Raw genomic sequence first — 24,785 nt, 5'->3', positions numbered from 1 at the left:
ACCAAGAAATATAAAAAACAAAAATGCGTTCAAGAAAACTGAAATTTGTAAATAATTACATATAAATAAAATTGAAGTGTCTGTCTGTCTTTGATTTCAAGATAACTGTGTTTTCTCAAGTGGTTATAGTGCTTTACACGAATATTAGAACTTAATCAAGCTTTTTTATAAAATTTTGTAATCTCTGTAGAGGCGATATAGAAGGTTATTGAGCAAGATATAGGCTATTTTTTATCCCAAAAAATCCATTGTTCCCGTGGTATTTATGAAAAAATTAATTTCTCCCTAACGAAAATGCAGACGTCCGCTGGCTTATAATAGTAAAATATATAAAATATATATACGGTCGAATTGAGAAACCTCCTCCTTTTTTGAAGTCGGTTAAAAATACAGTACAATTTTCCGTAATTATAAGACAGAATAAGTAAAATGGTATATGATTCATGTAACATTTTAAACAATCATCATGCAATTTCTTTGGTCGTTTTCTGATATACGAAAACTGCAAAAATTATACAACAAGAAGCAAAAATTGACCTACAAATGTTCTGCCATTGTTTTGGCAACCGCACAAAATTGAGTGTTTTATACTTTAACAATAGGAAATATTATGACGTTTCCATTTGAATACCGCCATTGAAATGGAAACTATATTGCTATATAAACCTCTGCTTTTATCCGCGAAAACCGCTCAGATCTTACAAAATATTATACTCGTACAATACACAACGCAAACGTGCGTGAATTACACTGATAAAAGCAGGAAAACGAAGCATCTTTGAGAGATGTTGATTCGACAACGTTCAACTGAAGATTAATTATATTAAGACACAGAAGAGCGCACACCACGGCCTCCGTGGCGCAATGGTAAATATTTATAATATAATATGGTAAAATTTGATAAATTTTGTGGTTATATTAATCTATGTATATGGCGGTGGATTTAGCGTTCCGGTACGATGTCGTGTAGAAACCGAAAAGGGGGTGAATTTTCATCCTACTCCTAACAAGTTAGCCCGCTTCCATCTTAGATTGCATCATCACAGGTGAGATCATAGTCAAGAGCAGACATGTAGAGAATTAAAAAAAAATACACAAGAATTAAAGTCACTAGGGTACATATAGGAGAATAATTTTACAGTAATTATACAAAAGGTAAAGTTTGTGCGGTTGTAGGAGGTAATATTCGAGGTCTCTACTAATCCGATTTTGAAAATACTTTTACCAATAGAAAGCTACACTGAGTAACAGGGGGTATATTTGATCCCCGTATTCGCAAAGACTTCGTCCGCGTGAAAATCGATGTAAACTTTCAACCGCTATTTCACACCCTTCTATTTATATTTTTGCAAGTTTTTTAAAGTATAATAAATAGTCCAATAATCATTTTACATTTAAAACTGAAGGATTTACCATACATACTTTCATCCCTTATTTTATCCCCTGAGGGGTGGGATTTATCAAAATCCTTTCTTAGGGGATGCCTACGTCATAGTAGCTTTATGCATGCAAAGTCTCAGCCCGATCGGTATAAAATTGACAAAGTTTCATACAAACTTTCATCCCCTATTTTATCCCCTTGGGGGTAAAATTGATCAAAATCCTTTCTTAGCGGATGCCTACGTCATAACATCTACCTACATGCCAATTTTCAGCCCGATCCGTCCAGTGGTTTGAACTGTGCGTTGATAGATCAATATGTCAGTCAGTCACCTTTGATTAAAAGATTGAAAGTCGAATATTTTTTCTAACTCATCTTATTGGAACAAATCGAATTGTATCAGAAAGCCTAAATTCGCCGAAAGAATATTTAAAAAAAATACCTAATTAAAATCATTTATTTTCAGTATATTTTAAAACTTTTTTCAAACAACTCAGTGTTGATTTAATTGTTTATTTACATTCAACTTTGTAAACACATGTTTACGCAACAACTAGAAACGTAAAGTGAAGAAATAAAGAAGTGGAATTATGGCAACGTGGCATTCACGCGGGCGCGTTGTTTGTAAACACGGCCGCACTTGTGAAGGTTATAAAAAGTTTCACTTGCACCAACAAATATCGGTCAAGTGCGATTGTAATTTATTTAATTGGGGATTAATTACGATTATCTAATATGATTTCCTGTGCAATATAATATGCAAGCGATGTGTAGTGAGCTTGAACATTTGAGATGTGGGTTTACAGGTATGATTGCTAACCTCCGATAGGACATGAAACTATCAGAAGAAGAAGAAGAAGTGCAATATAACGTTTAACCTTGTGTGTGGAATGTTATCTAAGCAATACCATTCCACTCTTTGCCGTCACTTTAAACTGAAAAATTTATAGAGAAGCTAGTTTTAATTCACGGACATTCATTCAAAATCTATCATTATCATCATCATTATCAACCCATTCGGCTCACTGCTGAGCTCGAGTCTCCTCTGAGAATGACGAGGAGTTAGGCCAATAGTCCACCACGCTGGCCCAATGCGGATTGACAAACTTCACACACGCAGAGATTTAAGAAAATTCTCTGGCATGCAGATGCCTCACGATGTTTTTCCTTCACCGTTTTAGACACGTGATATTTATTTTTTTTTAGTGCAATACAACTGAAAAGTTGGAGGTGCATGCGCCGGACCGGATTCGAACCCACACCCTCCGGAATCGGAGGCAGAGGCCATATCCACTGGGCTATCACGGCTCTCAGGAACTACTAGTTCGATTTGAAAAATTCTTTCATTGTTAGATAGCCCATAGATCGAGGAAGGCTATAAGCTATATATAATCCTCGTACTCCTACGGGAACGGGAACCACGCGGGTGAAACCGCGCGGCGTCAGCTAGTATGGCATAATTGATTTATTTCGCTCCGCGGAAAACAGACAAATTCAAGCGACAAATTATTCCCTATTTATACTGTTTCTTTTTTCTTTTATTCATTTGTTACGATAAACATTTACATACTAAGTATTAGTTAAAACTGAACTCTTAACATAATTTATTCAAATGGGGTTAAATACTTGTATGTAAACAACTTATCAGAACAACATTAAATGCATGATGTAACTACTCACAGCATTGTCTTAACTTATTGCCTCTAATTTCCATTTTTATCTTTATTTTCATTACATAGTTTTATTGTTAATTAATGATATCTGAACTGACAAATAAACTTTGATCGATAATTGTCGTATAAAGCCTCAAATATTACGAGTGCCTACCAGATATACTCGTAGGTATCCAGACTATCAATTCCAAGACAAACACATCAACGATTAAACTGTTTGTATCCTATCTTTGTTTTTTTTAGTAAGATGTTGTGTCAAGAATACAGTTGCAACTATTCAATGTAGATACAGAATGTCACAATATTAAATCTAAACAAGTGTTACGCAAAGGAATGCGCAATTAAAAGAAAGTCAGCTGCGCAAACAAGTATGAATCAGTGTTCACAGTAGTTCGGAATGACCGAGTTTCTGATGCAAGTAGGGTTGCCACCCACACTATATTTATATTATAAAGTACTAGCTGGCGGCAAAGGTTGTTCTGCCATATTAATTTCTTTCGTACAAAAATGGCGCTAAAAAGTGGGGTATGAAAGCCAAATGAATACGAAAAAAAAATCTAGACTCTCGAATGCCTCTTAAACTTAAGGGTAAATAAAGTATACAAAACGGTCATAACATGTTATGCTACATGGATCAGAATGTTCGGCGGTAAAAGACACGGGTAGTAGTAGAATATATCCGGACGAAATGCGTATGTTGAGGTGGATGTGTGGTATGACAATAATGGATAAAATAAGGAATGAGTAAGAGGAAGTCTGAACGCCAGTGACTGAAAAATTGAGGAGTAAAAGGTTAGCTTGGCATGGACATGTCATGTCCATGATATGCGGAGGAATGAAGGTCACATACCAGAAGAATGTTGCACGTGGAAGGTCACAAGAGGAGAGGAAGACCGAAGAAGAGATGGTTGGAGTGTGTGAAAGAGGATAAAGAAGGATTTTGTTAAATAGGGATAATCTAAAAAAGAAAAAACCTGGCTGAGTTTGTTGTGACCTGACCTTTCGAAAGTGCTTGTAAACTAAGTCTAATTGAAATAAAACAAAAGAGAGTGGATGATGAGTTGGCGAGTAATAGAGGTGAATGGAGGACATTGACATATTTGCCGACCGCACCTAAGTGGGATAAGGTGCAGGAGATGATTAATTGGCAAGGCTTGACAAATAAAACTTCTTACTAACTAAAACACCGACTCAAAAATAGTGTGCAGCTGTTTAATGTGAGATTTATTTATTGAAACAATTAAATCGTACTTTAAACTATTTCCACATTTATTTTCAAAAGGTGGCAACCCTACATCTGTTGCAAGCGGCGTTTCTTACCTCGTTCGATATCACGAACTTGTTACGTGCTGTGTGAGACGCCTTCACCTAGTTCCAGTCGCCCTTGGAGGGCATCTGCCCGATTTCTTGTAACTCCTGAACAAAATAGAAAACACCATAAACAACTTGTACTTAGAGGGAAAATATTGTCCAAGATCGGTACTACTAAGTAAGGTCACTAGTGTTACGTTATTTTCATGAAATTAAGTAATACTTATGTTCCTCATGTCGTAAAAAAATAATTAATAAAACATAAATATTATTCACGTGTATGTGTGATATTATAATATTATTTTCATGTCCTTTGCTCGGAAAAGTTACTTTTGCTCGACATACTTATTCATAGAAGTCGTAGGGGCATCCCCAAGGGATTATTCACCCGCTGAGTGTCAAAATTTCAAACAAATAGAGGTTAAATTCGACACTCGGCGGCTGAATGATCCCCTGGGGGTGCCCCTACAACGTCTATGAATACCACTGTTAATCAGCGAGCAAAAGACGTTTTACTCACTAGACAGGCATTAGATTAATTTAAATAATGAGGTTGGTCCTTGAAGTATTTAATATAATATATCATAGTTGTTTATTTCAATTTAAAATGACAGCCTGTTTGTACAAAGGTGCGCCCAACATTCACCTCTGGACTTAGCATGCGGCTAAGTGTAGAGAAATAGACAAAATATCGACCAATGGCGGCGTAGGAACTTTGTAGTATCGACATCTGACGATACACCGGTTTCGGGGAGAATCGTGCTTAGAATTTTTTGTTGGATCTGGGCGACGTTGTCGCATGAATTCCTCATAATTACTACAGATAATTACTCTAGTACTAGGTAATGTATATGTACATTACATAAATATAATATTATTCTATGAATGAGTTTCATTATCATTTACGTGTTCAGCCATCACTCGTTGCAAATATTAAAAACCTCAGATAATATGTTTACGTAAGAGCCAATGAAATAATAACAATATACGTACTTCTATACATGTAGATTTAAAATTAAAATATTAAATATCTTGATTAAATTCAAAGAAATAAATATTTTTAGGATTCCAAACGTACGTAGTACGAAAAGAGAACTGTCCGTCTGTTTTCTCCAAATCTACAGGACCAATTATTTTATAAACATTTCAGCACGACGAGCATTTCAGCATTTCAGACGAGGCTACAGTATTACACATTATTGAAATAAAAGGTCCATAGCAGTATATGAGTTATGACGTGAAAAAAAATAAAAACTCCTTTTACATTTTTTTGCACGTACGTGCAAACTACTTTCACGTGACGTTTATATTTTAAACATGCTTAAGTTTTATTTATTAGGTGTTAGCTTAGGTGTTGAGTTAACTGTCCAAATTACCCCATACCTCATTTTTACACACTATAAAGTGTTTGTTTTTTATTAAGAGTCCCTACACACTAGCGTTTTTCCAGCGTAGGCGTTTGATAAACGTACACGCGTCGCATGGCGGTGTCGACGGCGTTTGGTGTCATGTAATCGTGTGCAATCAAATAATTATGTGATATGCCATCTCGATTCTCATTCATAAAATATTACCTATTCGAAAGTAAGAAAAAATATTTTAAACATTTTTTCAAATTTATACGAATATTTAAAGACGTAAAGTGACATATGTTTTTTACCGAAAGCTATATCTTCACCGAGTATATATTTTATTCCACAGGCACACTAACTAAGCAGGTGAAACCGCGGGGCATTTGCTAGTGCAAGGACAAAATGATCTTTCACTTTACTCCATAATCGCACCCAACCTATTCTCCCATCATATTATCCTTTTTGAAGTAACATCTTTACGCACGTTTGAATGGGGATGATGACTAGGTTTGAATATTTTGATTTTTATGAAACATTCGGGTAAATAAGGTCAATATTAACTAATTAATATGTAATAACCAAAAAGATTGACTGGATGTTTGCAAAATAAATAAGATGTGAAAAATCGACATCGATATCGAGCTGGCTAAAAAAGTTACAGACGTCAATCTGGAAACCGTAAATATTACAGAAAAAACTGCAAAAGACATTTTTTGTAGACAATTTTATGAGAAACAATTTTTATAAGGACTTCTATTGACCTCCGAGCAATAGGTCTGATATTCGTGACCTTTTGACCTTTGTAACATTATTAGCCGGCATGATATCGATGTGGACCCCCAAAAATTCACCCAGTAGGAATTTTTCCCCAGATGAAACCTAGTATTATACATAATTAACTAATACGCCACAGGCTTGGCATCGCCTTCAAAGTGATTATTTTTCGCTTTTTAGTTTGTCTTTGTGATTTTGAAGTCGGTTGAATTTTTTTAACAAAAAATATTTTATTTTTTAGGCGACCAACTTAAAATCGAAAATTGCATACTAAATTCGTAGTAATGAAAAAATAATACTAAAATAAAACTAGAAAGCTGATATTTGGTATGGGTATGTATATTAATTAGGTAGGTACGTCTACAAAGTGGTAAAAAGAAAATAAAATAAAAAATTTGGAGTTCCTTCCCTACATGCAAAGTGAGGATAAATTTTTGATCGTCTATGCCTTGATTTGAGTATCGTTTCGTTATTTTTATTTTTGTGCATTACATAAGGGATTAAAGTGCTGACTTAATCTACGGAACCCTCCACTACGTGTGGCCCGACATGCACACTTTTATTATTTTTTCGTTTTTTTAAGCAAATCCATCAATAGTTTCCTCGTCGGAATCTATTTTGTTATGTTGCATCGTTAGCGCCGCGTTTAACTAACTGCAGAGGAAACGCCTCGATAACGCGACGTTTTTTTTGCGCTGCCGCGGCAAACGTTCATTGAATAGGACCTACGCAGGACAAACGCTAGTGTGAAAGGGCCCTAATTTCAGCAACTGACTATTATTTTATCAGTTATTATAGGAATTAAGTAATATAAACAACAAACAGAAAAATGCTTGCTTATGTATGGTTCGCCCAAAATGTCGCTACACGTTTTCGTGAGGCAATATGCCACAGTATATTCGCCCGATAGCACGTCATCTATTTCCACATAGCGGCTTGGCTATCGCAAACGAGGCCCCCCATTTTATACGTCACCCGGACGTAGATTTCACGGCACGGGGGCGTCGGGAATAATGATTACTTACAATATTTCAATAAACGTCTCAGCCATGCTGCCAATGGTCATTGGCTCATTGGTCAGTCGTTAGCCGTAAACCCTGATTGTATGTGAATCAATAATCCCAAAATTAAATGCATAAATAATTATATAATATAAAAAATACCTACATTTAATATAGAATACGACCAATTAAAACAATATCTATTTTGATAAACAAACGACATTGACTTGACAAGATTAGATTCAAGGCCGTCTAGACTAATATGTATTGTGAAAGTTGGTTAGGTTGTAGGTGCGAATTAAAGCTTTCTAATCTAAAACTACTTATATTATGTGAACATTTTTATAAAGCGTCTATGCCACTGAAAGATATCTGAATTTCATACCATTACAGCTTCAACACGGCAAAATACTTCGTTTATTGACTTTTGGCAATTTCATCGCGAAATGTAATACGATAATTGACTATTAATCACACCTCTTATTAGAGAATACACTAAAAAAACGAGTCTAAAAACAGTCACACACGGATATATCTTTTATTGTTTGCAATTTTCTCAAAAAAAACATGGATTAACATCTGACAGACATGAGACAGTAGGTAGGTAACAGAAGCAGACATTGCCCGCACACGTCAAAGTTTTTCACTTTGAAAACAGGTAGCGCCATCTCTTGACAGTTATTAACTTCACGAACTAGTCAGACTTATTTAACGTAAAAATACGTATAGAGGGCATTTTCATGAGGTCATATTTGGGATTGGGATGTCTTCTGAATTTATATATGGTACCTACAAAAAGCAGGAAATAGGAATACTTAACTTTTACGACAATATTCATTAATCCATTTCATAATAATATTATGTCATGTAAATGTACGTATTGTACATAAGTTAGCTCCATGTTGGCTTTTTTTGGTGTTTATTAATTTCTAATTCAGTGCCTGATATCCGATAGACTTCTTACGTTAGCTCTTTGAAACGTATGAAAAATGAAAGTAAACATGAAATCCTTTTTTCACGTTGTTGACTGTATGTAACCAAGAGTCCAAGAAAGAGATAATCAGATACAAATTGCGTTTTTATTTACACTAGTTACGCAGACTATGCATAATAGTAAAACGTATCGTTACCGACGTCTGGTACCAACTCCCTTTAACATCAGCTATCTGGCAGTGATAATTCTGTCAAAATCGGTTCAGCCGTTGTAGAAATTAGAGGTGACACAGATTTTTCTCTATTTTTTTGTTCTTTAAAAGTGACCCATTGACTAAAATGTCACCTGATGGTAAGTGATGATGCAATCTAAGGTGGAAGTGGGCTTGTTAGGAGGAGGATGAAAATCCACACCCCTTTTGGTTTCTGCACGACATCGTACCGGAACGCTAAATTGCTGGGTGGAACGTCTTTGCCGCAATGGTGGTAACTAGCCACAGAAGAAGCCTCCCATCAGGAAGACCCAGCCGGGGATCATACCCAGGACCATTGTAATTCAGATTCTTGTAAATCCATCGAGCATACCCAGTGGTACTCCATGGCGCACATGTAGGAGATCAAAACAAAATAACTATGGAACTATGAAACCAACACTAACGCGTGGCACGGTTTGACTACGATCAAATGAAAAATATGGCAAAAATATTTCTTGAGAGCTTCCAGAGCCGTGATAGCCCAGTGGATATGACCTCAGCCTTCGATTCCGGCCCAGGGCATGCGGCTCGAACTTTTCAGTTGTGTGCATTTTATGAAATTTAATATCACTTGTCTGAAACGGTGAAGGAAAAAAATCTATCTACCAGAGAATTTTCTTAATTCTCTGCGTGTGTGAAGTCTGCCAATCCGCATTGGGCCAGCGTGGTGGACTATTGGCCTAACCCCACTCATTCTGAGAGGAGACTCGAGCTCAGCAATGAGCCGCTGCAGTTTTCTTTAGTTTTAGATGCTGTTTTATTGGTCATATATGGTTTCGTATGCATTCAAGCTAGCTTTATTTTCTTTACCGATACGTATAAATTCTTCTTGCTTTCATGGATCATCTAATCATAAGAACTTTAGCTCTAGTGTTGCCTCTTTGAGTGATGATGATCATTCTCTCATGATGCATCATGCTTCGTATGCAGTTAGATCATGATGATCTAATTGCATACGAAGCCATTTATAAACAGATATTGTTAGACGAGCATGCATACGAAGCCATACATGGCTTCGTATGCTATTTTCTAAACATTACATTTCTAATTATGACTAATTATTGTTTAAGGTACATAAAATATTTTTCTTCTCTATCTCCTTCATAATTCATGCAATAAGGGGTTAATTTCTTCTTCTTCTTTAATTTAATGGCTTTTGGTTATGCCAAGACAGCACAATTTACTTTGCCAATGTCGCGTAGTTTGGGGAGAACAGTTTTCTTAATTTATCAAGATTATACTTTGAAACCCGTCAACCCGCATTGGAGCAAAGTGGTGTGTAAACTCCACATCTCCGCTCTTATAAGGCGGAGCCCATTGATGGGTCGTTAAGATAAGCTGATAATGATATTTTGCAATACGGATACTAAAATCTCTCATCCACATGCCTGAAGCGCTAACGGCTTGACAAAACAACACACGATCAGGTTTATCGGTCAAGGCCTCTGGGCTTCTAAGTTAGTGCTTCTTGACTGTCAGTAGCTGGCATTATGTACTTGGTGCATAATGCCAGCTACTGAAGCATGCAGGCTTGGTGTGTGCGAAATCGTGCGTGCGTGGAAGTTGATGAATCAGTCGTGGGTTTTCATTCATCGTTACACGCCCCCCGACCCGCGCGGACCATCGGGTGTTACGAACGAAGCTATAATTAATTTTATAAAATTGTTAAATCTATGAAAGGTTCAAAATAAAAGCCAAAAATTTCATACATCAATTTAATAATCGGAATTTAATACTGTATTACATTGAAGAAATGCACTTTTCAGAAACATTCAGAAGACTTCCCTTTGGGACAGTTTAAAACGGAGTCTCTCTCCAATCATTATTATTTACCTTATAAATTGAATAAATATGAACTATGTACTTTGTTATAGAATCAATATTTATGAAGATCTGCATTGCCACATACTTAAAAATCTATGTATATTTTTCACAAACCTACAATTTTAGAAAATAAATCCTTAAATAGTACACAGTAAAGCATGAAACTACGATTGTCTATGAGATAATCTGGTTGAATAAATAAAATTTTGCAAAAAAAAAAAACAACAAATAATAACATACATTTTATAACGTTAGTTCTTATACTGTCGCTGCCACAATTCGTTAACAACGTTTACCATCACAACAAAGAAAGTAGAAATCAACCTATCATAGGAGTCGAATATCATTTTCAATTAGGTGACCGCGTAGAAAGGCGCTTTGACACATATCCAACATAGTGAATAATAAATTTTTGGGAAAACACACAGCACAAGAATACTACCAATATAAATACAGACATCTTAATGCATTCAGTCAAAGTGAAACATGTATAAAATATTCAATTAGAAATAATTATAATCAGTCTTGTTTAGAGAAAAAGTTTCATCAACACGTGCTGAAGTCGTGCACGTCTCGATACATTTATTATCACAATACAATATGTCAGATATGATGTCATTCCTTCTCTTGGACGTAACTAGTATATAAATCGCCTGCTACGCTACTTAGTGTTATTATCACAGTTGTTTAGTTAGAGGTGGGTGCAGTACTTTGTACATAAAACAGGAGCTACCTGCGATCCGACACTACATCTCTTAGATGAATATATGCACATATACACTCATTGCAGTCTTTCTCTTATAATGTACATGCATACAATACCGTGCATGCTAATGCGAGACGCACAAATGACTTGTTCACCCCTTGAATCCATATCGACCCGTGTGTAATTAATACTTCGTATCTTTAATATGCAGTTATATATCGGGATTCCTAGATAATAACTATTACGTCCCCTTTGAACTGGTACATTTTGTCACCGAGCGGTAAACTGAAAACTAAATTGAATAACAATAAAATATTCTTACACCTATCATAATATAATATTACATTTGTGAACCACTTGCAAGCTTTGTTGTCACAAACATACATGTAATTCGCTCAAATAGTCAAAAAATATATTTTTGTCTAGTCGCACGATCCTCCGAGGGAAGTGCTCTTATGTATTAACAATTGACCAACGCAACGACAGGTTATAGTAATGAAATATCACAGATTTTTTCTCTTTGGACAGTAATGGGCTTCTAAAACAAAATACCTGTTTTATAAATTATCTTTTGTACCAATTGACTTTCCTACCTAGCCCTTAGAACCCCTTTACGTACAAAGAAACTCCAGTAATTAACTAGAATTATGTGAAATTTACATTATAAAAATAATCGAAACACAATTATGAAGAAATCACTTATTTTGCTAAAAAGAAAATAACCATTGTTCGATTATTTTGAAACATTCGAAAATACTAATGCTCCTACGTTAAATGCACGTATTTACAACTTTCGTAATTTTTTTGGGAAATATACTATCATATAACTGCATTCGAAATCCAGCTATTTATTATAATAGTCTTCCGGCTATAGACTAATATCTCTATGCGTTATACTCGAGATCTAATCATGAATAATAAAAAATATATAACCTCAAAATCATGACCTGACATGTCATCATCACAAAGAAAAATATTCACAATTTTATCTGGCAATACAGATTGTTTAAAGTATATCAAAAGCATCTTTAATTTTCTTACACTAAGTTGTCCCGCACACATTCACTGGATAAGATCATCATTAACAATAAAAATAATCTATATAAAATATCAGCTTTTATCCGCCCCTTGAATTCCCCCTTAAATTTTACTCATCTTCTATATGTTTCGTGCATTTCGTACATCATACAGACATTTTAAACGAAAGGCACCCGGGATTACACAAGAGGGTACCACACCGACTACTCTAACAATTATAGTGATTAACATCTACAGGCAGAACAACATTCCACCCCGTGGTCGTTCACTGTTGACCATATTTACATCTCTTATATTTTTCATTGACAATAAATATTGTTATTATTTTCAATGTCAAAAAAATATTTATCATTATTTTTATATTACAAACAACTCTATTACATATATCTGAAAAACTCGAGAAGTTAACTTACTTCGTCAACAGTACATTTTAAATTTTGAAATTTACAAATTGTGATATGAAGTCCACAAACAGTAAATGCTTCATTTAAATGCTAGTTAATTTTGAATAAGTTTTTCTCTCTTGAGAATAAATTATTGTAAATACTAGTGGTCAACAGTTAATAAACCAGATTTAAATCTAACACGCTTATATTAATCATACATTTATTAAATCGATCTGAAAGAGAAATTCACAAAGCATTTAGAATTATGAAAGAGTTGCACATTTAGCGCACATAAAGGTTGCAGTTCTTTTCCTTGTCAAAACAAAGAGAAGACAATTTGTCCATTTACTTATCAAATATGTTTGCAAGCTTCATTCAGATCTAAAAAAAAATAAGAATATTCTAATATAATTTTCAAAAAAGAACATCAAATACCCCTCGTTGGAGAGCACAAAAATACAAACATTGACACTCTAAGTACAACAATAACGTCTATATTAAAAGATGATACTATGATGTAACAATTAGTGTTATGATTTTTAACATTCGCGAATACGACTCTACACCAATACAAATAAATATATAGCATTGGACTTGTGCAAAAAAAATGTCATGTCAACTTAATACTTTTCAATAATAGTTTCATCAAAAATAATAGGCAATTATTCATATATTACTGCGAAAACAAGGCGAATGTTCAAAACCGTGTGGAATATTCGAGTATGAATTTTTTTTCACAGTGCTATACATGTAGCAGACAAATATTACGTGCTCACAAAGGATCATAGGGGCATCGAAACGAAAGAATTAAAAAAAGAAATGGTCGAGAAAGAGGCAAGCGACGTCGCCTACTGCTGCACCGGCGCGGCGGCGTACAGCAGCGAGCCGGGCGGCAGGTGCGCGTACGGCACGCCGGCGCCCACCGCCGCCTGGTAGCCGCACGGGCCGCCGCCGCCCACTCCGCCGCCGTAGTACTTGTTGCCTGCAAACGGAAATAGGATACGATAAAGTTTATTAGATAAAATAATTATAGTTATAGCGCATCACTATAAACGTTTCCCAACACTATTAACTGCAGCGCCCGCGAGCCGCGCATAGGCATAGTTAGTCGTCCACAACATTGAATAGCGAACGGTCGCACCCGTGTCGAGTGCGCTATTTACGTAATCTATGTAACAAAAAACCCAGTTTCTTCATTTGTAAAACCATAAGTACTTTAATAAAGTGTATGAATAGTGTACGTGTTTGGCAATTGTAGTCCCTATATAGTTTATTAGATAAAATAAAACAACCTGGCTGTCAAATTGTTAGACGTTGCAGTTATTATTGTTTTAAAGAGTATGTAAATAATAAAAAAAAATAAGAAAATTACGATTGGATTTAGCAAAAACAAAGAAATAAAAATTAATAAGTAAACAATAGATTTTTAAATACATTCTTGTGTACCAATAATGAGAATACAAACAGCAGATTTAATTAGAGAAATTATTATTATTAATTGTCATGTTAGTGTTGTAGCCTAAATAGCCCAACGGTAAGAGGAATTGGAACGAACATCACCAAGGGGTGGTGGTTCAATCCCCACCCCGTTGGTCTATTGTCGTACCCACTCCTAATACAGTCTTTCCCGACAAACTAAGGAGAATAGGAATATTGGTCATATTTAGAAAAAAAATGTCTTTGTCTTGTAAATCCACCGCACATATCACTGCGCCACACAGGCCATCAAAACGAGTTTTGCGGGAGGAGCATAATTATGTGCAGGATATAATTTATTTCACGTTTGCTACTAATATTATAAACATGAAAATATTGTTATATTACTTCAACTTGAATTATTTACATAGAATTATGAGTGAATTTACAAAATTATAATTGTGTTGCTTTAGCAGGTAATTTGGTACTCACCAAGCATTTCCTGGTGATGCGGATGCATCTGCGGGTAATGTGGGGGTGTAGCAAAGTGAGGAGGAGGGGATCCGTATGAAGATCCAGATCCAGCAGACTTGTTGCCAACCGAATTAGTATTGCGATGGTATTGTTGGCCACCATTGCGAGGATTTGCTAAATAAAAAAAATTGTGTTTAAAATACAGTAGAATCATAAATCATTCAACAAATAAATTACAAAGCTGATGACGTATGTAACGCGTAAACTCAAAACGAATTGTTTATGCGAATCTATTTCATGAGCGGTTTGCAATAGTTGCGAGCATTGCGAGCGCCTTTGTGTTCGCGCAAAGAACCGACAGCCGATGTATGATCCCAAACGCCGGCGCGAGCGTTACATGTAATGCTCGTAGTGCCTTCCAAACATTACATTACACGTTACACACGTCTGGACCCGGCTCAATGTCTGTGCAGGTCTCAAGAGCCTATTTGATGCAATTTAAATATTAAGAAAATCAATTGCTTTGCTTTACGACGATAAACTCTATCCATTGGTAAATTTACTATTTAATACTTGTACTCTTTTGCCATAATTCAGTAAGAAAAGGTTATCTAAAAAACATGTGGTTACTATCTTTAATTTTTCAACTTAATTTAATTAATTAAATCTAAGATTGTAGTTTATTCATTATCTTGACTGATATCTTTATGCCCTTGTATCAGAATGCTAAATTACTTTTACGTTTTTTACTTTGCTTCTAGGATAGACACTTTACTATAAATTACAATCTTATTAGGTTAGAGAACTGATTTCTAAAATATAATCCTCAATACTTACAACTGATAATTGAACTAAAGTCTGTCTGTCAGTCAGTCTCAAGGCAAGGCAGTCAAAATTGTACTAGAGTTTTTCAGAAAGTACTTACTATTGAACTGTTGGCGTTGTTGTCCATAGCCATTTTGGTTGTTGTAGGCATTTTGATATCCACCGTTATATCCTCCCTGGTAGCTTCCCATAGAGTCGAAAACATTGGGACTGGGGAAGGGGGGCATCTTCTGTTGATAGTTGTTTTGCCTGTAGCCCTGGTTGTTGTTTTGGTTCTGGTTGTTGAAGCGAGGTGCTTGTTGATTGTTCGGGTTACGGTTTTGATAAGTATTGTTTTGATTCTCCTCATTGGACATGGTGGCCATCTTGTTGTTCCACTGGTTATTCTTTTGGCGCGGTGAGCTTGTACCGCTGTTGTTATTCTCTTTGCGCTGTTGCCAACGATTGCGGCCTACAATTAAATGGATACACAAATCATCAATGGTTCCAAACAAATCTTTGTGCATCATATAATTTTTAATTCAATTTAACAAATAAAGTCAATAAAGCTACCTACAATATTAGTAACGTGGACTATAGTATACAGGGTGCTGGGGAGGATTTTCCATAACTCTGGGACTAAATGTTCAAGTAACATTGTGTTCTAAAATTAATTATTTTAGGGGTAAATAATATTTCTTTTGTAAATAGATCTTAAAATGTGTCACTTATATGCATCCTTATATGGTACGACATACCACTGTTTTACATATTTTAAAATGCAAGGATAGATAAAGGTGTGTGCTACATGGATAGTCAGAATTATTTTAATTACTATGTGTGAAAACATAATTTTTCACTTTTTAGTTAAGTTATGCAGTTCGGCTCCTATTAGTGGACTCCTCAACACCTGAAGTTATGAGAAATACTCCCGAGCACCCTGTATACACACTTTCCCACAGGAATGGGAGCTGCGCGGGTGAAACCGCGTAATACAGCAAGTTTGACAAAGTAAGTGACAAAATTTAGTCAGACTATCTGACACTTATCAGACAGTAGTGGCAAGCCCTAAAATCTTACTTGAGTTGTTATTGTTGTTTCTAGCCATATCCATCAGCTTGGCGGGTGGGTTCTGTCCAGTCTCCAGCAGAACAGCCATGAGCGCGCGAGCTTGGCGCGCGTCGCCGCTCGTGAAGTAAGTGTAGGCAGTGCCGGATTGTTGGCAACGGCCGGTACGACCTGGTGAACAAATAATAATCTTATGACAACTCTGTTTATTTTCGATCAGTTGAAATAATTTGGGCATCAAGGGATTGAATAAAGAGGGTGAAAAATTTTTAAATTCCCCAAGTCTAAACAAGAGTTTCATATTGTTATATGTGTTAATTTATAGTTTTCTGGTGAGCGAGTAATTTTAATGTATGTGATGGCTCCTTCACATTAATATGTACAACAGCCAACCACTAGTGGCCAAGTACGGAAAAGGCCTAGAAAAGAAGAAAAAGAAGAAATGCTCTTTACCGCTTAAATCAAGGGTGTTAATTGTACTTGCTCATTACAAATACTGAGAAAGGACTATTTATGGATATTTATTATATATAAGAAGAATACCAAGCTATTTAATTTCGCGGAGATTGTCAACGTTTCAGACATTAATAACAGTGAAAGGTAAGGTAAGATACGATAATTGTAAATTGATGTTGAAACATAAAATGGTTCAATCTAAAAATCCAACTAACCAATTCTATGAATATAATCCTCGGACGAATTGGGGTAGTCGAAGTTGACGACGAATTTGACATCTTCGACGTCCAGACCACGTGCGGCGACGTCGGTGGCGATCAGAATAGTGGTGGCGCCGTTACGGAACTCCGTGAGCACGGCGTCGCGCTCCGGCTGCGACTTGTCGCCGTGGATGGCGAGCGCCTTGTGCCCGCCGCGACGCACTGCGCGCACTATGTCGTCAACCTAAATAAAAGTAATAGGGATGATGACAATTTTTCAAATTCTATATAAATTAAGATTAAGCTAATAGTAAAGCAATTTTGTAAAAGGATCATTACTTTCGGAACTACAGGGATTTAAACGGTCAGATTTGTGGCGCTGCCGCGGATCCCTGAAAAACGCCCCATACAAAATGGCACGAACTAATGACGTCGTAGATAATGTAATGATCGTTAGATTTGTATGTGCATTCAAACTAAATTACTAATATCTTTGTTATTTGTGTGTTTATGTTTATAGTTCATTAATTGAAAAATGTCACATTTAATGTAAGGAACCTAAAACTGTATGAATTTTCATGTAATTACGATAAAAAATTTTAATAGATTTTGAAATTTTATAATCTCATTTATTTTGTAAATATCCAGACAATCGTTGCTTTTTATGTATAAATTAGTTACCATTGACCTTATTTACCCGAATGGATCATAAAAATCAATATATTCAAACCTAGTCATTATCCCCATTGTTAAAGTATTGTTCACTGTATAGCTTGGCTACTTCGTTCGTAACACTCCCGATGGTCCGATGTAGCAATGAATGAAAACCCCACGACTGATGCACCTCACTTCCCCGCACGATTTCACACCCGAGCAGTCTTTCCCCCCGTCGCCCGCATATCATGGGAGTGTCATCAACAAACTTGTCAGACTATAATTATAATATTGCATGATAACTCAAACACTCCAGACAAATACTTGTACAGAACCTGCCTGGACGTTACTTTTCTGTCAAAATATATGATAACAATCTAATGTGATTATAAAAACTATCTCTATAGTGTTGATGTTTCATTGTTGTAATTGTGTTTGTCTGTTAAACAGCTCTGTGAAAATACCTCTGTGTAGTTGAATGGTGTAAAAAATGGACAAAAGCCTATAGTTTAGTATAAAGTATATACCAAATCTAAGCTTGTTCTTCTCAGAAAATTACAGACTATTTTGTTGATAAATTTGGGTGTGATACTGGTCTGTCTATAATTGGTCGGAGCTTCAAGTTATCATGCAGCATTTAATATCAAACGAAATTTTATAATAATATTAAAATCAAATCAAATTACCTTCTTCTTGGTCTCAACAAAAACAATGACCTTGTTGTCCTTCTCAGATGAAATCTCTTTCAAAAGGTTTTCCAATTTCTGCTCCTTCTCGTGTTCTTCGCACACTTCAATTATCTGTTTAATATTATTATTAGCAGAGAGATTCAATGAACCAATGTTCACTTTGATGTAATCATTTAGGAAATCTTCAGCGAGAGCCTGGATTTCTTTTGGCCAGGTCGCAGACCACATCAGAACTTGACGATCAGGACGAATTTGCTCAATTATTTTACGGATCTGAGGCTCGAAACCCATGTCCAACATCCGGTCCGCTTCGTCCAAAACCAAATAGGTGCATCTGCGTAAATTAGTAGTTCCCCTTTCGAGGAAATCGATCAAGCGTCCCGGAGTTGCGATGACGATCTCTACGCCTCTCTCCAAGTCTCTAGCCTGTGGCCCCTTGGGCGATCCGCCGAACAAGCACGTGTTTCTGATGCAACCGTTAGCGCTGTACGCCTGAGCGACTGATTGTATTTGTTGTGCGAGCTCGCGCGTCGGTGCCAAGATCAATGCAATCGGACCATCCCCGCGCTGAATCCTCGGTTGATGCATAATGTGTACAGCTGCAGGCAGCATGTACGCCAATGTCTTGCCCGAACCTGTTGACGCGATACCCACCATGTCACGACCGGAGAGCGCGATGGGCCAACCTTGGGCTTGAATGCCTGTCGGTTCATCCCAACCCTGCTCCTTGATAGTGTTCAATACGTGTTCGGGGAAGTTGCCTTCGTCGAACACTTGGTTAGGTCGGGGTACGTCATTTCCGCTGACAGTTATTTCCTTTGCGGTCAGGAATCTTTGCACATCGTCGTCGGAACGCCCTTCTACGTTAGCGTGAGGCTTGTAAAAGTTCTTCTGAATGGTGCCGAGATTGGCCATATCCCACTGCGGTTTGATTAGACTGTCTCCGGGGTGTTTGGCTTTGCGACTTTGTAATTTACGATCATTAAAATCTAACGGCTGTGCGGAACTATTGTTAAATATTTTTTTAGGAACAAAGGATTGCTGGCCATTCATGTGCCCGTTCTGATTGTTGAAATTTTTTGGCCCAGAGTACTTCTGATAACTTTGTTGCTTAGGCCCGCCAAAATCATTTTTTCCATTATAGAACTGCATGTTTCCACCAGAGCCTTTATCACCATCATATTCATTGGTCTTTTGGCCCTGGTTATTAAAATTATTCCTAGGCCTATAGTCTTTGGGCCCACCAAAATCATTCTGGTTGTCATTTTTATGGTTGTTGAAATCATTTCTTATTCCATTATTGAAGTCACCTCTGGGCCTGAAATTTTTGTTACCCATGCCATTTCTTGGTTGAAAGTTTTTGGGCCCACCGAAATCATGCATGCCATTAAGAAATGGCATCTTACCGAATTGTTCATTTCGATCTAGACGAGGTCTGAAGCTGTGAACAAAGCATAACACAATATAAAATATAACAATTTGAAAACATGCAGTCAATATGTATTATAAACAATGCAATAAGGCTTAAGGATTGGGATTCAGAATGATTTATAATGGAATAGATATCTGGAATTCTTTTAAATAAAACAGTTTATTCTGATTATGCATTCTCGCCTCATTGTTCACATTATAGAAATGTATGATTTATTTAATGATTATTTAATTTTATGGATATATGATTTTTTAATTTTATGGAAGCTGAAGGTTTGTCAGTAAATCATGTCCCATGGCTATGGCCAAACTGCGGCGTACAGTCGCGTCCACAGCGGCGATCGGATGTAACGTGTGTGATCAGAGAATGTGGCACATCACATTGGACGTGTTGGTTTGGCCTTAGCTAAGTGATTTTCGAAGAGTTACCGCCAAGCTCGGTGTATGGCGTCTGAGAACGTGGTTTTCATATTATGCTGAGGAAAATTCTCACAGCACTAGAAGTTTTAAATATATTACCAGTTTGACGATATAAACTATTCCTAATGTATAAGTTTGTAACTGTTAACATATGCTAGTAAATGTTACAATAGTAAGTAGCAAATCTTAATATATAAATGCGAAAGGTTTCATCATCATCATTCATCAAGAAATCTCGAAAACCGCTTGAAGTACAAAGCTGAAATTTGGCAGGGAGGTAATTTATAATTAGTAGGTATTCACTAAGAACGGATTTTGCGATAGGGCCGGATTGAAGAGGTCTATGGGCGGACGAAGTCGCGGGCGTCCGCTATATATTATATATATTCAATTTAATTCATTTATTTTACTGAGAACACATACAATCTAATGTATTCAGCCATTTCTGGCATACAACAATTTATATTAGAAATACAATATTATTGACAAAATATAAAAAAATAAATTCAATATCAAATGATTAAACAAAAATATAAAAATTAAATGAAAAGTTAAAAATTACAATTAATAATATAAAAATAATCTTTACTTTATTGAATGTCATAGGATAAACATATATCGACGTATATGCAATATTTTTTTGTGCATTTTAATATAATTGTAAGCGGTTTTCGTATAATTATTCTCTACAACTTGAGTGTAATAAAAGTTGTTAAATCAGCGGTACGCAAACTGCTGTTTGGAACTGTGTCCTGTTTGACTTTATCTTGTCCGAGGATTCTCAATCCAGATGGCCTGTCAAAACAGTGTCTCCAGAAAAATAGTCAAAAGTTAGACTTATTGAATCTACTGCTCATACCACTGCACCACAGCAGCCGTCAATGGTTTTCCAATACAGTGACCTCCTTTCAATTTCATTAAGAAATGATGGATAGAATTCTTATTGGTTCACATTCATATCATAGGTCTAGTTAGTGCTCACCTACTAATACACAACAAGCACACTGAGTACTGACCCCATAAAAACTTTACTAAAAGAAAGCAATTTTAACCAACTTCAAAAAAGACGGTTCTCAATTCTCACCAACGCCTTCAAACAGCTGATCTGTTTGAAGGCAAAACTAAGAACTACGGTAGAACATAATATAATGTTTTTTTTCGTTTAGAAGGTATGTTTTTGAAGTCATCAATTTTTTTTGTTGACATTTTAGTAGACAAATTAAATTCTAATAATAATTTAATAGCCATTATCATATAAAAAAAACACAGACATTCATCTTGAATAAGTAGTACAGTAAGAGGTGAACAAGATACTTTTTCTTTATCTCCTTTACATTTGAAATTCTTAATATTATTTTAGCTAAATATACATGTACAATACATGCATGGTATATAAAAAAAACAATATATCACATTGAAATATAGGCTGCTTATTTGAGTCTCTCAGAAATTGACTGATCAATTTTATCTAAGATGTATTGGAAGTAAAGTTGAAGTAACTGAAGTAATATATTCAGATGAACGATAATATTGAATTGTGTAAGAATTGGTATTCATAACAATCACAACAATGCTGTTATAATGGAATGTGAATTTTAAATTTAGGCTTCATTCACATTGACACAGAATCAAAGAGAAGTGTTAATGTTGCTACTTACACATTGTATGGATAAGAATGATTTAAGAAAACTTCCTCTATTTAATAATTATTAAATTTGGTAAACTATTTAATACATAATAAAAAAATAATAAATATCAAATTAGTTTAAAAAAAAGTAATATTTGTCATATCTTTTAAATATGACCCATATTCCCATTCCCCTCCAAATAGGGCAGGGATGAAACCACTACCCCTCAGTGATGAGTCCAACCGCTTTACTGTTGAGCTATTGAGGATCTGAAATTATTATTTTTCTTACTTTCTTTTCTACCTATTCTATTTGCATTTATTTTGAAATTAACAGTGTCATTCATATATTATATGGCTTTAGTTATTTTTATTGTAAATATTCATGTTGTATAAAACAAATATAAATGAAAGCAATATATCACCATAGTGTACATTATCGGCTGAAGTTCACTAATCAAAGGGAGAGGGGTTATGGTGGGGTGTAAGGGGCGTCTAACCCAGACCCCTCCTCTTAATAATTTGACAACACAAAAAATGTATTTTATGACAAATAAAAAAAAACTAAGTCCTATAATAAAAAATAGGATAAATTTAAAGACTACTAAATCGATTTTTATGTACCTACTTACACAGATATATTATGGTAAGTCTGGAATAAGTTTCAGACATGTTTCACAAAGATCAGACATAAGAAGAAAAGTTGTGTTAAGAAAGCTTTTTCCATACGGGCAAAGTTGTTGATGTCTACTATGTGTACACTGTTCTTTTATTTGTAAATTGTTGTTATTGTTAATTATAAGTACAATTTTGTCAAATCTAACTTTAGATTTACAACATAAAAACCTTGTACTTTATCGTAAGATTTATATATTATCAATGGACACCATCAAGTAAATTTTGTCAAATCTAAAGTTAAGTTAGGTAGGTAGGGTTACAATGTAAAGATCTTGGGTGCCCCAGCAATTTACTTAAGACTTTGGGCAACCTAAAGTTAGTTCAGGATTGGGTTAAAGGGGTTTTACAGTCACAAATATGTATCAATGGACACCTATAACTTTGTCTTGTAGAAATGGATTTTAAGGACAACTTTTTGACTATCTCCGACCATTATGAAACAAGTCTGAAAATTGCTGCAGATTAACCTTAATCTGTAAAAAGTGCATCAAAATTGGTTTACTACATTATAAATTATTAATTTTTATGTATAGAATTAGTTTTTTTGTGGTGGGAGTAGTGGGGAGAGGGGAAGGGTTTTCCCTTCCCTCATAAGCTCAACTATTAGCCAGCAATAAATAAAATCCAGTAAGTATTGTGCAGTACATGTTACATAGCAGAAACAATTTATACTTCTTAACAGAAGCAACCTACAGTGTACTATTTCAGTTGCTATCCAAATACAAATTAACTAATAGATGTTCTAATAATTACATAACTGAAGTATGTACGTAGGAATACGTCAATAAATTGGTCTCCTAATATGTGTAAAGGTACCCAAGTTTCAAGACAAAATTGTGATACAGAATAAAAAATTAACTATTTGTAACAATTCTAACCTAAAAAACTGAACATACAATTATTTAAAATAAGGCCTAACATCAAGCGGGCACATTAAAATATGAAAAGAAAATCTATTATTAAAATATTGATTTTTCGCAATGAAGTAGCAGATGCGTCCATTATCAGCTGTGCACAAAATGGCGGACCAACCAAAGGTTCATGGCTCATGCGGCATAGAAAGTTTCGTTTAACTATTTTAACTTTACTTGAAAAACAGCGTGTCAATATATTTGTTAATACTTACATAGGATGTTGATTATGAAAGCTGTTAAACTGCATTTTGCCTCTTTTTATTTCTTTGTAGGTTGAACCTACGTGGTCGTAAACGCTCGAGTGGGTATCTGGAATATTGATTTGTCTTAAACACTACTAGCATCAACAAGATTTAGAAATCGAAAGGAGAACATATTTTTCATTACAATACAATTACAATTGACTCACCTCTATAATAGAGATTTTAAAATAAATTACTTGTTCATTAACAAAGTACCTACGACCTTACAGACCCCGGCGAACGAACAACTCGATAATGGAAAATGGTGAAAATATCAGGGCCGCCCGAACGCCGGAACTGGAAATCACAAAAAAAAGAAGAATTTAGGGTTACCAGTATGCACTACATTTTGTCCTGAATAACATTATTTACCTTAATTTATCTCTTATAATAATACTTACTAATATTTATATTTATTTATTTGTCATTTATATTATATATGTGAAAGTGTGTGCGTCTGTTTGCTTGTCCATCCTTCATGGCAAAACGGAGCGACGAATTGACGTGATTTTTCAAGTGAAGATAGTTGAAAGGATGGAGAGTGACATAGGCTACTTTTTGTTTCTCTGTAACCCCCTACATCCCTAAAATGCGGGGTGTAAGTTTTTAGAGAGCATACTGCAATTTTCAAGGAAGAAAGCTGAAAATTGGTATGCAGTTTATTTGCGACTAAAAAAAAAACCTTGTTATGTTTTTTTTCTAAATCCGCCCCCAACCTATGGGATAATATGGGAGGAGTAGGGTAGGGTAGGAATAGGAAAGAAATGTACATATATCTAAGCGAAGCTTGACCGGGTCTAGTGATTTAATATTTCGTATTATTAAAGAAAACTAATCGAGATTGACTGAAATACTTTTAATGTAAAACATTTTTTCTGGCGGAGCATACCTACTGGCTGTTTCCCAGACACAACCTACACATTGATCGTCGGGCATCGCCACGGTTTTTTATATGTACGTACATAAGGTAATAAATGATTTAATGAAAATTTGAATGCGACGATTTTGGTTTTACTTATAACTTGGAGATAAAGTTAAAATTTGACAAAAATATCGCCATAATAAGTGTTATTAATTTT

At 35.4% G+C, this 24,785-nt stretch overlaps 2 protein-coding genes across 4 annotated transcripts in view; both read right to left on the bottom strand.

The window, feature by feature from the left end:
* LOC112044972 (3-phosphoinositide-dependent protein kinase 1) overlaps positions 1 to 8,077 on the bottom strand; it is a 136,584-nt gene extending 128,507 nt beyond the window's left edge. For both annotated transcript variants that reach the window (XM_024080994.2, XM_024080995.2), the window contains exons 1-2: positions 7,878 to 8,077; positions 4,375 to 4,470 (exon numbers count right to left, since the gene is read on the bottom strand). The gene's annotated coding sequence lies outside the window, so the exon portion shown is untranslated. The remainder of the gene's footprint in view (positions 1 to 4,374; positions 4,471 to 7,877) is intronic.
* A 2,303-nt stretch (positions 8,078 to 10,380) lies between these two features.
* On the bottom strand, positions 10,381 to 24,003 carry LOC112044971 (uncharacterized). 2 transcript variants are annotated; one of them, XM_024080991.2, is made up of 8 exons: positions 23,874 to 24,003; positions 23,677 to 23,773; positions 18,392 to 19,835; positions 17,067 to 17,295; positions 16,408 to 16,566; positions 15,449 to 15,799; positions 14,542 to 14,697; positions 10,381 to 13,615 (listed from the first exon to the last, which is right to left on the bottom strand). In XM_024080991.2, the coding sequence occupies exons 2-8, from the start codon at positions 23,709 to 23,711 to the stop codon at positions 13,482 to 13,484; spliced, it is 2,508 nt and encodes an 835-aa protein (XP_023936759.1). In that variant the 5' UTR covers positions 23,712 to 23,773; positions 23,874 to 24,003; the 3' UTR covers positions 10,381 to 13,481. The 2 variants fall into 2 exon arrangements, with proteins under 2 accessions (XP_023936759.1, XP_023936760.1); XM_024080992.2 differs by having other exon boundaries at positions 23,677 to 23,790; positions 23,874 to 24,000.
* Positions 24,004 to 24,785: the final 782 nt, after the last annotated feature.

Source organism: Bicyclus anynana, chromosome 15, assembly GCF_947172395.1.
Source record: "Bicyclus anynana chromosome 15, ilBicAnyn1.1, whole genome shotgun sequence".
NCBI lineage: Eukaryota > Metazoa > Arthropoda > Insecta > Lepidoptera > Nymphalidae > Bicyclus > Bicyclus anynana.
Note: the sequence above shows the minus strand (reverse complement) of the source record. Positions and strands in the feature narration are given on the sequence as shown.